A 16,977-nucleotide genomic window follows, 5' to 3' on the forward strand; every position below is an offset into this window, starting at 1 on the left:
ATAGAACTGGATCCAGAGAAATGCTACTTGGGCAGGTCATAGATCAGCAGTAGATCGGTCCCCGGTCAAATCAAGCCTGCCTCATGAACTGAACAACCATAATTAATTTGGATTTTGGTCTTGTCGATCGGGTCTGGTAAGACAGGCACAAACCATGTTCAGAGAATCAGAATTCTAAACATAGAAGGTTACTTCTCTTTCTTTTAAAAATAATATTTACATGAAGAAAATCATCCTTCATAAAACCTCCAAAGTCATACCCTTATGCTTTTAAGGTAAGCTACATCTTTTAACTTGGGTGTCGTGCTTACTACCTTTGCAGCACAAAAGATTAATACATTGGGATTCAAACCTCAAACCCCTTGAGTATAATCCACCTTGCCGCTCAGTGTTGAGGCTTGAGGTAGAATAAAAATACTTCTTATTTATAATTAATTATACATACTTTGTCTCATTCTTAGAAAGTACATACGTCTTGAAAGTAGGTTTTGAAAATGACCAACTAAGATACGTTTACGCACTTAACTCTTTGATTATTTGCCCTACCAATCAGTCATGTAGATGTTTCCACACTGTTGATGAAATTTGATATTGGGGCCCATACATAAAATTAAAATGCTTCTAAGTATATGATTGGTCCAAAGGAAGAGAAAGAAATTCTTAAAAAATAATCATGTAGTTGAAAGGTTGTTGTTGCCACTGCCAATATCGATTGAGTCATGATTCTCGATAACAAGGGAAACTACCAACTTTTTCAATCATACCAGGCTGGCCAACTCAGGGAGCACTTACACAGTGGGTTGCATTCTCATTATGTCACGATATTCGATCATTGTTATTAATTAACATAAGAAAGAGATGATATCAGTCATTGTTATTAATTAATATACGGGAGAGAGAAATTTGCGTATTCTTTCAAGAAATATTCAAATTATGAATCATCTAAATCTGTATGCTTTATATATATATATATATATATATATATATATATATATATATATATATATATATAGGAATCAAATCTGTTGAATGTTAGATGTTGCCGGATGGTTAAAAGTAAAAATTTCGTTATTAAAAGTACTATAAACAATTTCATCATAAAAAACCATTGCTATTGCTTGTTTAACTACTGTTAAATTTTTAACTTTTAATCATCTACTAAATTTGTACTCCTTTCTGTGGATCCGAGAGCGAGCTTGCTCACCATGTATTAGTGCCCTTGATCGACTAATCTAATATATCTGTATTTCAGTCATTGGTAATTTTTTATTTATTACATATTAGTACGCTTCCACTAAAATTTCCAGCTTCATAGTTTCTAATCAATTATAAAAACAGTTATGTCTATTTATATTAACCCGAGACAGTGGTAGAGCCAAAATTTTCTGGCTAAGAGAAACCGTAACTTTAAATTTCAAACCTTGAGAAGGCATTTATATGTAAAAAAATGAAAAGCAATGAAGCATACACGTCTAAATAAAGCAAATTCGAGTTGTCACAAAAATAATATCAGTGATTGAGTCAGGATTCCTTTCTATGGTAAGAACCCCGTCCTGCTTATAGTATAATCGTCTCATGCATGGCAGTGAACACACACGCGCACACACACACATATATATATATATATATATATATATATATATATATATATATATATATATATATTGGTTGAGAGGAAGGGGGCTAACTATGATATATATATATATATATATATATATATATATACTTATTGGTTGAGAGGAGGGGGGCTAACTACCATGCACTAAGATTGCGTCAGAAGGGTGCAAAGTGTAGGCCTTCCATTGTAGTCCACACCAGCGAGGTTCTTGTTATCACGTCCAACTCATTCAACCACCCTTAAAATTGATACCCTCTCAACCAGAAAAATTAAGAAAAAAAAAAGCAGTTCAAAGCCTCTCTCTCTCTCTCTCTCTTTCTCTCTCTTCATTTCATATTAATTTTTCCTTTTGGTCATATTTCATATTTCAATCTCGTGCATTGTCATTGACCTTCCTTCACCAACCTACATAAACTAAAGAATCTCACCTAAACGTTGTCTCGGTCAATCCCAGCCACGCCTGCTGCCTCGAACCGTGGGGTTCCAGAAGATAGATAGCCATGCATTTATCAGAAAAACCCAGATCGTGTTTAATGTACGTTAATTAGCTTTTTTATGCAGTTATAATGTAGAAACTGGGTAACTTTCTGAGTTTCTTTGAATATGTAGATATAGTTTTCATTTACTAAAAAAATTAACAAACTTTTCTTAATTTGTTGCAATTTAGCTAAATAAAATGATCGAACTGTGATGAATCTTATATGTAAGATTTGAATCATAGATGTCATAATCTATGCAGCTACAAGTATCACAGTCTATACGGTTAGGAGCGTCAACAAAAAAACACCAACAATTAATTTCGTGAACACATTTTAAATACAAAGTATACAATCTTTAGCACATGATCATCCGTAGTTAAACATTTCAGGGTGAGTGAGAGACTAACAATCCATCGCCCGAAAGAGAGATCCGAAGGCTTTCCCTCTAGAATCTTAGACTGTATTGACATTAGCAATGACTATGATACACTCTTCAACTTAAGTTCGGTATCGGTATCTTATTATTTTAAGACGTAAAATTACAGTACCCACGTGAATCGATTTTACATGGCCCGACTAAATTGTACCCTTTGAAACTAACTAAACATTTAACTTCCCTAATATCATCAGTACATGCCCTTTACATAATTATGGGAAATGCTAAGAAAAAATTCAATAATCGATTACTACCCTTTTCATAATTCTATGTGATAATAAGAAAATTGTTAATATTTAATTAAGAAGACATTTCTTAATGACAATACTCATGACCCTATAAAAATAATGTGCTCGGGTTTAATTTATTTAAGTTTTATATTAATGTTTCTGCGTTTTTACATAATTTGAAACTTTCTCTCTCTCTCTCTCTCTCTCTCTGAGTAGCAAACATTAATTAAGAACCTTCTAATCTGTTTTTCATGATAGGACACTTGGCTTAGCGGAATCTCACCAGTTATTTATGGGCATGGGGCCTGAGGGACCGCTACAGGAATCAAAAGAATATGACTTGCAAACTGATCCCATAAAGAAGCAGTCTAATAAGAGAAGGGAGGCTCAGTGGCAGCGCGAATCTTGTAGTTTGTGGGAATATCAAAGAAGGAAAGTAAGAGATGAAGCATTCATCCACAATGAAGCAGCAACTGCAGAAGGAGATCAGTTTGCTGAAGAGTCTGAGCCGCCATGAGGCAAGGAAGCTTGGCTGCGGTGCAATTGCAGGGGGATGCTTCCTCCTCCTCGTCTTCTTTCTTGCTGTTTTTAGTGCCTTCTTTGGTCCTGTGCATGACTGTAAAGAACTGCTCTCTCTCTCCCAACATGCACGCGCGCATGCACATGCATTGTTGATTTCTTTAACCTTATGACACTTTTATCTGTGTTTAAGTTTACTGTTTACTGGATTTCATGATCATTGCATATGGTAAGACTTCTTAGGAGAGAAGATGGTAATTTCTGCAGATGAATTAAAGCTGAATATTGGGACTGATCTGTTCTTGGCGAAGATTGAAAGCCCACTCGTTCAAGAATCAACTATGAAACCACTGTCAGGTAAAAGATCAATCCTCGAATGTGTTAAAAGCAAAAGGAAGGCTACAGTTACAGGGGTAAACTGTAAGGTCATGCAGCGCATTATACAAGAAATTCCATATTTTCATTTGGTGTTCATGCAGCATCTACTTTTTCTGCAGAAAGTCTGGAAATGGAGAATAAAACCAGGAAGAGTAATCAGCCAGGTAATGATTAGTGGACCATTTTTATGACTGTCACTCGGATGTTCAACATCTCACCTCGTTTTGCCATAGAGCACAGTAAAGCTATCTCTCTGCATTGAGACTTTGACCTCACATAGCTGTTCCCTTGCAGAGGAATCAAGGGAAGCCAAGAATGTCACAGTTATTGAAAGAAAAGACCATTTACAATCAGGTGATCTTTAATTGATAATGTATAATATAACACGTAATTATTTAGGATTAATTGAGATTATGTGGAATTAGGTATATAGATAGCTAGCATGGCTGCCATTGACTTGTTATTGTGATATATCTTACAATATTTATTCCTGTTGCAGAGAACTTGAATTCTTTGGAGACAAAGACAAGTCCAAACATGACAAGGACAGGTGATAATCCACAATTAGGTTAATTATCTACTTTGGCCATAAGAAAATCTTTCATTTTTACTTTTTTGCATTAAGATCGTAAGTTTATATATTTGAGTATATACATGATATAAAAAACTTTCGATTTGTTTCTGTAACCCGATTTACACTTACCAACAAGTTGATAGTTCTGAGTTTCTTCGATTTTTTTCATTTCCTTTCTTTTGGTGATGCAACTGCAGAAATGAAAGAGGAAACGATATCTGTCTGTGATTTGTCACAACGAAGATCAGATTTTTGTTACATTGAAGGTGACATTAGAGTTGACAGAGATTCCTCAACAATTTACTTTGTAAATCCTCACGCCGAGATCCCATCCGATGGATTCTGGAAAATCCGACCTTATGCTCGAAAAACCGATCAAAGGGCGATGAGTTCAGTTACAGAGCTAAAAGTGAAACCACTAATGAATTCTCGGGATCTTCCTTCGTGCTCAGTGACTCACAGTGTTCCAGTCATTGTGTTCTCCACAGCTGGATACAATGGGAACCTTTTCCATGACTTCTCAGACGTTATAATCCCTCTCTTCCTTACTTCCCACCACTATAATGAGGAAGTGCAGTTCATGATCACGAACGGAAAGACCTGGTGGAGAAACAAGTATGGCAAACTGCTAAGACAACTCTCTCACTACGAGATCATCGACTTTGACAATGATCACAGAGTCCATTGCTTCACAAAGCTAAGAGTTGGCCTAACTGAGCACAAGGAATTTAGCATAGACCCAAAAATCAAATCCTTTAATGGCTACAGCTCCATGCAGGAATTCAGGAATCTAATGATGGATTCCTACTCATTGAGCAGAAGAACAGTAACTCAAATCAGAGATGGGGAGAAGAGAAAGCCAAGGCTCTTGATACTATCACGTAATCGAACGCGAAAACTCAGGAATGTGCAAGAGACGATCAAATTGTCGAAGAAATTGGGCTTCGAGGTCGTGGTTGCCGACGACGGCATGACAAGAGATCTCTCGAGATTTGCAAGAATTGTGAACTCCTGTGACGTGATGATGGGTGTTCATGGCGCTGGATTCACCAACATGGTCTTCCTCCCTGCCGGTGCAGTGATCATTCAGATTGTTCCCTATGGTAGGCTAGATTGGATCTCCACTGTCTTCTTCGCAAGGCCTGCAAAGGACATGAAGCTCAAGTACTTGGAATATGACATAAGCATGGAAGAGAGCAGCCTGATAGAACAGTATCCTTCAGATGATCCTGTGCTGAAGGACCCCATTTCGGTGCACAGGAAAGGTTGGAACGTTGCTGCAGGCATTTACTTGTTCAGGCAGGACGTAAAACTCAATTTGAATAGGTTTAAAGGCGTTTTGGTAGATGCCAAGAAGCTTCTGCATCAGAAAATTTGATGTATTTGCTTCTGCAATCTTATTCCAGCAGCTCCTTTTTTAGTTCTTGGTTATATATGTTCTGGGTATCCCATCAAGCCAGTAAGGAATCTCTCAAATGCTTCAGTAGATGCCAAGAAGCTTCTGCATCAGAAAAAATTGATGTATTTGCTTCTACGAACTTGTTACAGTAGCTCGATTTTTTACTTCTTAATCATATATTTTCTAGGTACCCCATCAAGCCAGAAAAGAACCTCTCAAACGCTTTGCATCTTTATTTAATGTATGATGCCAAACTTATTCAATGTTACAATAGCAAAATATTTTCAATAGTTGAGTTTTTGTCAGTTGCAGTACAAATCAGTGGACGTGAAAAAATTTTAAGTTGCCAGTGGGTTTTAACGTCGGTAATGTCGCTAAATTCTGAGAGTCATGGGGATAGTTATTTTGTAAATTAAATGGTCATTTTTCATTAGGTTGAGCGAGAAGTTATCCCACCGTTGAAACTAGTGAGATGTTTGTATGGGTGCACAGTATGGTTAATGACAAAAGTATTTTTATTCACATAAAAAAAGATATGTTTTTGATAAGATAAAAAAAAAAAATAAAATGACGACATAGAACATGGATTTTTTATAATTACAAAAACATTCCCCTTCTTTTTATTAAGTACGTAAGCGGCCTACACATAATGGCACATGCAACCTTTACTCCTTTACTTGTATGTCTACCGGCATTTCGTAGGGGAACCACGTCCCTCATTATATATATATATATATATATATATATATATATATATATATATATATATATATATATATATAGCTACAATATTTTAAAATTGCGCCTTTTTCATGTAATGCGAAATGGGGATACTTTTAACCAACCACATGTATAATATAACATTTTGAAGCACTATATTTTGTTTAGCTATTGTATTATTATTGTTTTTTAAGCCCACCAACATGTTTCCAAGAACGACCACTTTTTTATAATATCGCAGTGTGATTCATGTATAGATCAGAGACATAGTTCCAAAAAAAAAATTCACTTTTTATTTTTGTTTTCCCTTTTTAAAAATTTACTTTTAGGAGTCTCTTTTTTAAAAGAAAAACCTAGAGAACTACCCAATCATGTAAGCCCAAAAAATAAGTAGGTCGAATATCAGTTAGCCACAAAACTTCTTTGGAGGTGGGTAATTGCAAAAGCAGGTCAGGTATAGATGCCCAATCTGGAATATACAATTAAATATATCAATATTCAATTACATATATTAATCGTGATTAAAGTAACGTTAAATAATACACACAAATGCACTTGCACACAGGCACATGTCCAAATCTTGCGGCTGCAAGCTACCGACAAAAACCTTCGTACCAAATCCATCCCACTTGCAACTTCTATTGACAAATTAATTGTTCTCTATTTGCAACGGTAATTTTTTATTTTTTTTTTGTAATTTTTAATATTAAATAATATCTCAATCTCAACAAGTTGAAGATGGAGAACTTTAAGAAAGCCAGACCTAGCATTTATCATAAGCATTATAACAGTCTAAAATTTGAGAAATTATAAATAAGCACATGGTCCAATAAAAAGTAATTCGTAAAAAGTGCTCCATTTTTACTCAGATGGGGGTAGGAGGGAGGGATAATAACCACACAGAAAGAGAGAGAGAAAAGAGAAAGAGAAGAACAGATTCATCCGACGTTCATAATGACACCTCTAATTCCACGGTAAGCACTCTTTAATGCCATAAGAATAAAACCTTGGAGGGGTGTACAGCGAGTTGAGTGCTAGAGCTTGATTCGTTAAAACTCGGCTTGTGAATGAGTTCGAGTAAAGTCATTTGCTTAAAAAAAGTCGAGCTCGAGTTCATGAGTTGACTCGTTTAAATAATTGAGTTCAGTTCAAACTCAACACATAAGAGTCGAGCTCGACACTTAATCAAGTCGATACGACACTTAATCAAGTCGATATATTCAAACGAGTTTACAGTTTTATCGAGTCTTAATTGAGTTGAGCTCGAACTCCACACGTAAAGATGAATATCAATTCTATTCAAATAAGTTTGTCGAGCCTTAATCGATTTGAACTCAACACGTAACGATGAATATCGATTTTATTCAAACGAGTTTGTCGAGTCTTAATTGAGTCGAACTCGAACTCGAACTCAACATATAACTGTCGAGTCGAGCTCGAGTTGCTTTTGTTGAACTATTATCAAGCTGAAGCCTAGTCAAGCTCAAGCTAACTGAACTCGGGCTCGTGTTCACCCCTAACTCGTAACTATAACGGGCCGCTCAACCCGATTGGTTGAGGGACAGAGAGAGAGAAGTTTACATCCCTAATGCAACACATGCAAGTGGGCCCCGCCGGGGCCACGGCGGTCATTTTCATTAACAGGTATCAGTCACCCAAAATTCTTCTTTTTTTTGTTTAAAAATGATTGCACCTACTCCGGCGTCAAGAAAAAAAACTCCGGCACCGGCATCATTGGCAGGCCTTTGATTGGCGAAATCTTTCCGGTGCCTTTTGTATATTGAGCTATACACCTAACTCCGACCTTATAATAAAGAAAGATACTTTTCATGGGATTCGAACTCGTGCTACTCCCTCAACTTGAGGTCCTTTTTATATGGCTTCTCTCACCAAACGAGCGCACAAATGGCAATGACAACAACATTTAGGGTAATTATTTTTTTTTTTTTGAGAATCCCAATCGTAAAAGTAAAATTTGTACAGTGCCAATGGTAAAACTACACGGGACTAGTGTTGGCAGCTGCCTGCACTAACTCACATATACAATTTTTTTTTTTACTATGCATTAGTATCTCTCAGCAGGGGCATAGTCACATGGTGATTGGAGCGGGCAATTGCCCACACTAGTCTCTTAAACATTCTTTATTTTTAAATAAAAATATTAAATATTTATCCTTGTATATGTAAGTGCCTATCAAATTTGAGTATTTTTAAACAAGTATCCTTCCAACAAATTTTTCTGGTTTTGTTACAACCTTTAGTAATTTTATTATATTCCTATATATATGTTTACCTCCTTGCAGGAAGCCAAAATTTATATTATAGATATTTCTGAACAATTTTTCTCATTTACTTATTGGTGTTTCTTAAAAATTTAAATTTTTAAACCTAATGCTTTTTAGCCAGAATTTTCTGGCTCTGCTCCTAGTGAGCAGACCCATGATGCCAACAAGATTCATGGCTATAGACTTGAAACTGGATCCATTTCATTTGATTTAGTAAAGAGAAATGGATCTGAATCCCAACCATTCTCGAACCCAGTGTATGCTTTAAGGTACCATTTTTTAATTAACGTCAATCCAAGTATTGATAAGGACCTGATCTGATTGTACGCATGTAAACCTTGGATTTCACCTTTTTTGGATCTGAAGTTGGTTTCAAAAATTCAAATCTGAACTCGAATGTGAGACCGAATCTGATTAGAAAAGGTCTGACTAAGACCAATCTGAAAAACAGAAGATCAGACCTGGATCCGAACTATTTACATTTCCAGTGCCATCTCATCTATCATACTCCAAATATCTTATAAAAATTGGATCCTTAAACAGTTCCAGATTAGTTCTCCTACACTGGACCCACACACTTCCAACCAGATTCGATGGTCTCATGGTGATTCGATAAACTTGTCCCTAAAGTGCAAAGCTGTTTCGGTACCTGGTGGAGAATTGTACACATGTCAACTAGAGTGTGGCGCATCTACTGTTTGCAGTATAGAGGAGTACTTGCTCATGAGAATCAAACTGACGACCACACTTTTATCAATGAGTAGAAGTAAAGAATGAGACTTAAATCTGGACCTGAACCAGAATCGAGCAATTTAGACAAATTTGTTGTGAGTCCATAAAGGAAAATTTAAAGACTTTTATTTTTAAATAAACGAATGGAAAATATAAAACTAATAATAATAAGAAAATTCTTAAATTTCCTTCAAAAGTATTAGGCAATGACACGTGCCTCTCTTAAATCAGCCTTTTAAATCGAATTGGTTTGGCACTGGGTGTGTTGCTAAATTCAAACTAGGACCCGATTTTCAATAGATTTAGCTGATCCATATCTGAATTACTTACATTAATATCAATAGCAGGGCCGTAAATGGATCTTTTTTTTTAACTGGACAAACAGTTTGGATTCAATCAACCATTTCTGCATTTGGGTCATCGAAAAAACTTCCAATTATACTTATTTGATAAATCTAATTTATTCTGGATCTGGATCTGGATCAGACTTCAAGCAACAGTTAACATCTTATCCAGTTTGAACAGATTAAAACTCATTCAGGCTGCAGTATTCACAGGAAAACTCCACGATTTTGCCACCTTTGTCAAGATCCAATACGCTTTTCTGCCACCCTTGATTTCATCATATACATGACAAACTTTCAGTACTCCTGAGTTCCACTGCAGTTAACAAGTTCCTCTCATATTCAGATCCAAAATTGGATCCCATTATTGTGTTACCTATTTCACATCAGGATTCAGGTTTCTGTGATCCGGCTCTAATTCAATTCTAGAAAGAGAGAGAGAGAGAGAAAGAGAACACTTAACTTAAAATAATGAGTTTAGGTGGGCGAGAGGTTAATCCTATCGACAGAATGAATGCTTTTAGAGAGAGAGAGAGAGAGAAAGAGAGAGGAGCACCTAAAGTAAATAATAGGTTCAGGTGAGCGAGAGGTTAATCCTATCGACAGAATGAAGGCTCGGGATGATGCCCTTGTTATATTTCAACTTTTATATCAGTACCCTAAGTTTTACATCATAAAAAATTGACAGCATAAAAAATTGACAGCATGGAAGTTCAAAATTCATAGTAGCCACTTATCAACTGGGCCCTATCAGTAATACCAACCCCTCGAGAATAAAATAAGAGAGGTTCAGTTAACCTTCTGCTTATATAATATTCTTTAGTCAATCATTTTATTCTTTTATGATTGCTGACATTTATCATGCAGGTTCGTGATAATGTCTGGATCTTCACGCAACCCTACTATATAAACAACAGCCTAACGCTTCATGTACTACCAACTTCCTTTTTTTTCCTTTCTTTCTTTAATATTCAAAATTTGCAGAAGAACAACTCCCTCGTCTTCATGCTCAACCAATGGACCTAACGCTGTTGTTATTCGCTAGAAAAAAAAAGAGAAGAAGTTATCGTCATATTCATTGTGTATTTTTTCTACCAAAAGAAAATGAAAATAATAATAATAATAATAAAGAGGTTAGCTTGTGATGCAGACAGCCCAACTAAAGGCACATGCTTATTATTTCACTACTTTTTGGCTAAGAAAATTTTCAACAATGATCCAAATTTTTGTCTAAAAGTAAAAAAAAAAAAAAAACTCATTTTTTCAAATTTCTTGATAAGTGGCTACAAGATGTTTAGCAGTTTGTTTGAACAATGACAAAGCAACTGCTACTCTGTTTTTCAACTAGGGTGTACTACTGCATTTGATGGTTGCCAGAAGAAAATGGAGAAGATGTTCAAGAAAAAAAAAAACTTGAGGTCTTTTCTGACACTGAATGTAAAATCTGGTCCATAAATAGAAATTTTCCTTTTAATAATTACTTGGATATATAGCAGAAGAACTGAAAATCTTCTGCTGTACTCCAATACAGAAGCAGAACAAGAAGCTCTCTTACAAATGAAGCAGAGCTCCATTTTTGGCTTGATATACAAGAGAACAAAAAATTGAGAGTGAAGCTATCATACAAATAATAGAAGCTTCTGCATCAATCATCTAGTTTGTTGTTGCAGAAGCTTTTGGGCATCTACTAAAATACTCTTAAACCTACTCAGATTTAGATTTACATCTTGCTGTCTCAAGTACACTTCTTCAACAAAATTCCAACCCTTTTTATGAATTGAGATGGGGTCCTTTAGAACAGGATCATCTAAGGGATACTGTTCCACTAGGGTGCTTTCTTCCATGTTTATCTTATATTCTAAGTAATTGAGCTTCATGTCTCTAGCAGGTCTTGCAAAGAAGGCGGTGGAGATCCAATCTAACCTACCAAAAGGAACAATCTGAATGACCACTGCACCAGCTGGGAGAAACACCATGTTGGTGAGCCCAGCGCCATGAACACCCATCATCACATCACAGGAGTTCACTACCCCTACAAATTTTGCCATGTTTAGTGTCAGGCCGTCGTCGGCGACGACGACATCGAACCCCAAGTTCTTTGCCAATTTGATTGTCTGCTTCAAATTCCTGAGCTTTCGGGTTCGCCTTCGTGATAGGATCAATAACCTTGGCTTTTTCATCTCCCTGTTTCTGATTTGAATGACTCTGTCTCTGCTTAGTGAGTAGGAATCCATCATTAGCTTCCTGAATTCCTCCATGGAGCTGTAGCCATTGAAAGATTTGATTGTTGGGTCTATGCTGAACTCCTTATGCACTGTTAGTCCCACTCTTAGCTTTGTAAAGCAATGAACTCTGTAATCATTGTCATGATCAATGATATCATAGTGAGAGAGACGCTTAAGTATCTTGCCAAATTTTTTGGGCCACCAAGACTTGCCATCTGTGTTGATGAATTGAACTTCTCCATTGTGGTGGTGAGAAGTAAGGAAGAGAGGGACTATAACATCTGTGAAGTCATGGAAGAGGTTACCATTGTATCCACCTGTGGAGAACACAAGACCTGGAACGCTGTGATTGACTGAGCAAGAAGGAAGATCTTGAGCACTCGATACTGGTTTTACTTTCAGTTCTGTGACTCCACTCATCGCTTGCATATCGGTTTTCCGAGCATAAGGTCGGAGTTTCCAGAATCCATCGGCCGGAACTTCGGCACGAGGGTTCACGAACAGAATTGTTGATGAATTCCGGTGAATTCTTATATCGCCTTCTATGTAACAAATATTTGACTTTGGCTTGGAGAAATCACAAATTGGCATCTTCTTTTCTTCCTGATCTGTTGATCCTGCATCACCACACAAAGACAACAAAAAGATTAGGAAATCGCACATACCCATCATGTAAATGATGCTGAAATAAACTTTATGCTTAGTTGGTATTACCACAGTAAGAAATTTCGGCCTTACATATAAAATTTCAGAAATACAAAAATGCATAAGTAAGAAGGAAACATATTCAAAATAAGGCAAAAACCAGAGTCTAAGACTAACGAGATTATCAGAAGACACGTTATCTTTGGTTTAAACATCCACCATTTGAACTTTAAATTAATAATATGACAATATTTTAGCATATCGATGTTCCTGTAACTTTGTCTAGTTTCTAATGGATTGCATATATATGTCCACACAATGACATCCATGCGGTTGTTATGTAAAACCAAAATAGAAAATGACATTGTCCATATTGCACGATCTTTTTACCTAATTGAATGTCTCAAACATATTTGTTTACCTAAATGAGGATTTCCTGTCCTTGTCATGCTTGGACCAGCATGTGTGGAGTTCAGTTTCTCTGCCACAATCAATTATTGAAAGATGTCGTTCAATAAGAAGTCGATGACAGCAATATTAACTATTAGTGTACCTAATACCACACAATGATATTTCAATTTCCAAAAAAGTAAGATACTGCTAGTAGTCATGAAGGCAGATCACCTGCTTCAATGCTGTCTCTTTTTTCAATGATTGCCGTATTTTGCCTACTGTCCCCTGTTGACAATTCCGATTCCACTGCAGAAATGCTAATAGTCAGTGAATCTCTGTAATGCAGAAATTTCTTTGTTCAAAGGCATAATGAGATGCCAATTTGGCAACCTTCAGCTTTCATGTGCAGCCAACCTGAGGACAGTGGGAGTGGCAAAGATGATCTCTAATTCATCAAACTCAGGTGATACTAGAAAGACATTGAATAAGAATCATAGAGATAGTTGGCCTCACAGAATGCCGTTAAGAAGCTATTTCTACTCATAGTAGAACATTACCTTGTTCAAAACTCCCTGCGGTTTCCTTATTGTTCTCCACCCGCAGGTCATCTGCTGACAATTTTAATCCTTCTGCGGATATAATGGGTGTCAAGTATACGCGATATTCAACAAGAAATTTTGTACTAGCACATGAATTGCAACCCACAAATTTCAGATTTCACGAAGAGAACAAAAGGAATCCACAGTGAGAGAAAAAAAGAAAACAAGAAACTGCATTGAGTTTTCATGACGAGCAATACCTGCCTCTGGACCTGTCGGTTGTAGAACAAGTGGGCTTTCAATCTTGGCCATGAACTCGCCAGGCCCAACGGAGAGCTTCAGTTCATCTGCAAAACCCATTGTTTTTTTCTACTGTTAGTAACAGTTGCCATGCAAGATGAAAAACAGTGAACTGCCATGAAGATGGAAATACTTGAAATGCATGATGGCAGTGCATGTGTCTCCACAGAGAGGAGAGCGGGAGGGGGGGGGGGGGGAGAGAGATAGAGAAGTTGCTTACAGTTATGCACAGGGCCGAACAAGGCACTGAAGACAGAAAGGAAGAAGACGAGAAGGAGGGCGCATCCTGCCACAATTGCACCATAGCCAAGCTTCCTGGCCTCATGGCGGCTCAGGCTCCTCAGCAAACTCATCTCCTTTTGCTGCTGCTGCTTCATTGTGGAGGAAGGCTTCTTCTTCTTCTCTTACTTCTCTTCTTCTCACCTTTTGTGAAACATTATGTGCGTTCGACCAACTAAGCCTTCCTTCTCTTATACGGCTTCAGCACGTAGTCTTTTAATCAACACTTTCCTTCTTCTTTCATCCATGGGGGGCCGTCTTTTCTCTCCCTATATTCGGACAAAGAAATAGTGATGTGCTACTAACTCTGTTCAGAAAAGCGAGAGATTTCTCCATAATACTCCCTACCATATAGGCAAGTTTCTAAAATCAGTCTTTTCTTTTCTTTTGCCACTTTTAAAATCTATCTTCTGATTTGAATTTAGGACAGATTCACCCTTTTTGTTTAAAATCAGTCTTTTCTTCAAGCCCTCCTGTTATTCAAGCCCTCCTGTTATGACTTAACTCACAAAGCGCTCTTGGAGGAAAAAGAGGGCGACTTGGCGACTTGGGTGTTACGTCATTTTACCAGTGACGGTTAAGACTGCATACGAGTTAAGACATCTCGAGCTCTATAACATAAATTCAATCCAGTACAGTGTCGAGCTCATGCTCGTTTAACTTGTTATATTAAATTTATATCTTGTTTCTTTTGACTCATTAACTCATTTAGTTGCTACTCATTTAACTATCCTCTCAGTATTCATTATGTACTGAGTCAAGCTGAGTTGAAACGAGTATAGTTCGTAGAATTCAAACTCAACTAGCCTAACGTTTTGAGTATACATTTGAACTCAAGCTGGACTCGTCTATAATAAACAAGCGAAGTTTTGATAAGTGAGTTAGAATCGAGCTCGAGGAGCTGTTGTGCATGATACCAGGTTTCACTGTCACAGGTGAAAAGACTTAACATATAACGTGGAATGCCACCTTACAAGTACTAAAAGGCCCATATTTTCCTGCAAAAAAAGCTTAAATTAATGCAATGGGCCAATTGGGTATTTTTTCCAAGAAGAAAAGGCTAAAAACAGGTGATGAAACTGACCCTCCAACGCAATGCCTAAAAAAAATCCATTGGATGTTCTGTTCGTGTTCTTGTTTAGTTGCTCGTAGAAACTTCAACTGAGCTCATCAATTTGACAGGATCGGATGGTGAAGGCATATGGAAAACACAACCACTTTTAAGGGTTTACGTCTGAGGACTTCCATTTTTACTTCTTTTGAAATAGATGTCATAACTTTCATTGGCAGTGGAGATCTGCAAATATAATAATAGAAATTTCAGTAACACATGGTTCCTAACACAGTGATTTGTCAATGAAAAAGAAATGTTGAGGCTGACCTACAGACTCAACATGCATTAGAAGGTTCTTTTATTTTTCCTTGTCTAGATTATTATAGACTCTTATTTATATGAATGCCTAGAGAGAGAGAGAGAGAGAGAGAGAGAGACGTTTGAATGTGGTAGGTGCACCGATCCAGGTTTGAATTACTTAAAATTTTGACGTTTTGCTTAGTAATTTTTAATTACTCAATTCCAATTGATTGGAGCTTGTAAATCATTCTGCACACCACTTTAATTTCATGATTTTCTAACTATTCAGTATCCTTATTTTAGATTTTTTAAAAAATTTACTTTCATGTTTTGCATCTTTAGGAATTCAAAATTTTCAATGGTTCCAGTTCAAGGACACCAATTTGGCTAAGGCCAATTTTCTTGAAGAATATTTTGATCCGTAATCTGATTTCAACAATTTTGCCTAAATCCTTCTTCTTCTAACGGCTCCAACAGAGTTTATTTAGTGATAATCAGCATATAATCAGCATAAAATATGCAAGATTTTCTTCTCATGCAGTTCAGGAAATGCAAAAGCAAAAATATTTGAAATAAAAGTTTATACTATTATTTTAAAAAATTGGCATATAATTATCCAAAATTGTCCGAATATGTCTTCTCAGAAAGGCAAGGGGTAAAGAAAAAGAAACCTTTTTCAACCAACAAAAGTTTGTTCTGTGTTCAAATATATATGTAATGATCCAAAAGTTTAGTCTTGTATTCAATATTGTAAAAAAAAAAAAAACTGAAGAGACTTATTAATGATGTTGTTAAGTGATTTATTGTCATGGTTTTTATCCTTTTTTGGATATGAACCAAAACTAATAGGAGATGAGTTGGGATCCATCAAACAAGGACCTAAACATGGTGTGAGAGTGGGCCAAGTCGTTACAATGGTATCATAGAGTCGCTCAAAACTTAAACATGAGAACTCACACACACTAACGTGTGTGTCTTAAGAGGAGCAAATTATAACATCACTCAAATTTAGTCTCTGTCTAAAATTATGAAGAATTTAAAGGATTTATAAAAGGAATTGTTAAATAGAGATCAAAACTATGACAAAGTACTGGGATCCATCAAATCAATAGCCCCAGCCACGGAATTGAAACTATTAGGGAAGTGGTGGGATCCGTCAAACCGAGACCCCGAGCCTAGTGTGGGAACGGGCCACGTTGTTACAATACATGCATGGCATGTCGGTAAAAATATTAAAATATATACGTAATGCCTGTGCGGCAGCGTCTCGTAACGCGTCCGGTTCGTGTCATCTAGGAGACACCCTGATTGGAAACCCCACACGTACCGGTTCAAGCATGGCATTCAATCAATGGATCGGCTAATCTGAAACCGGATCAAACCAAGGAAGGGCGAGTTTCTGAGTATCGAATAAAAAGGCGTCTGGATATATTTTTCCATTGTTGGCTTCGTGGGATTGCGATGAAAATCTTATATTTACAGACGCACGTCCAAATCAAAATGTAAAATAGAAAAATAGTAAAAATAT

At 36.6% G+C, this 16,977-nt stretch overlaps 2 protein-coding genes across 3 annotated transcripts; one reads left to right on the forward strand and one right to left on the reverse strand.

The window, feature by feature from the left end:
• The first annotated feature begins 3,102 nt into the window (after positions 1–3,102).
• LOC116248624 (alpha-1,3-arabinosyltransferase XAT3-like) lies at positions 3,103–5,891 on the forward strand. The gene is made up of 6 exons (XM_031621523.2): positions 3,103–3,381; positions 3,550–3,639; positions 3,780–3,824; positions 3,955–4,014; positions 4,160–4,210; positions 4,432–5,891. Exons 1-6 carry the CDS (start codon positions 3,207–3,209, stop codon positions 5,610–5,612), a joined length of 1,602 nt encoding a protein of 533 aa, XP_031477383.1. The 5' UTR covers positions 3,103–3,206; the 3' UTR covers positions 5,613–5,891.
• Positions 5,892–11,167: 5,276 nt separating this feature from the next.
• Positions 11,168–14,314, reverse strand: LOC116248575 (alpha-1,3-arabinosyltransferase XAT2-like). 2 transcript variants are annotated; one of them, XM_031621449.1, is made up of 6 exons: positions 14,037–14,314; positions 13,777–13,863; positions 13,535–13,606; positions 13,209–13,283; positions 13,006–13,065; positions 11,168–12,556 (listed from the first exon to the last, which is right to left on the reverse strand). In XM_031621449.1, the coding sequence occupies exons 1-6, from the start codon at positions 14,191–14,193 to the stop codon at positions 11,364–11,366; spliced, it is 1,644 nt and encodes a 547-aa protein (XP_031477309.1). In that variant the 5' UTR covers positions 14,194–14,314; the 3' UTR covers positions 11,168–11,363. The 2 variants fall into 2 exon arrangements, with proteins under 2 accessions (XP_031477309.1, XP_031477310.1); XM_031621450.1 differs by lacking the exon at positions 13,006–13,065.
• Between the last annotated feature and the right edge of the window lie 2,663 nt (positions 14,315–16,977).

Source organism: Nymphaea colorata, chromosome 2, assembly GCF_008831285.2.
Source record: "Nymphaea colorata isolate Beijing-Zhang1983 chromosome 2, ASM883128v2, whole genome shotgun sequence".
Taxonomy (NCBI): domain Eukaryota; kingdom Viridiplantae; phylum Streptophyta; class Magnoliopsida; order Nymphaeales; family Nymphaeaceae; genus Nymphaea; species Nymphaea colorata.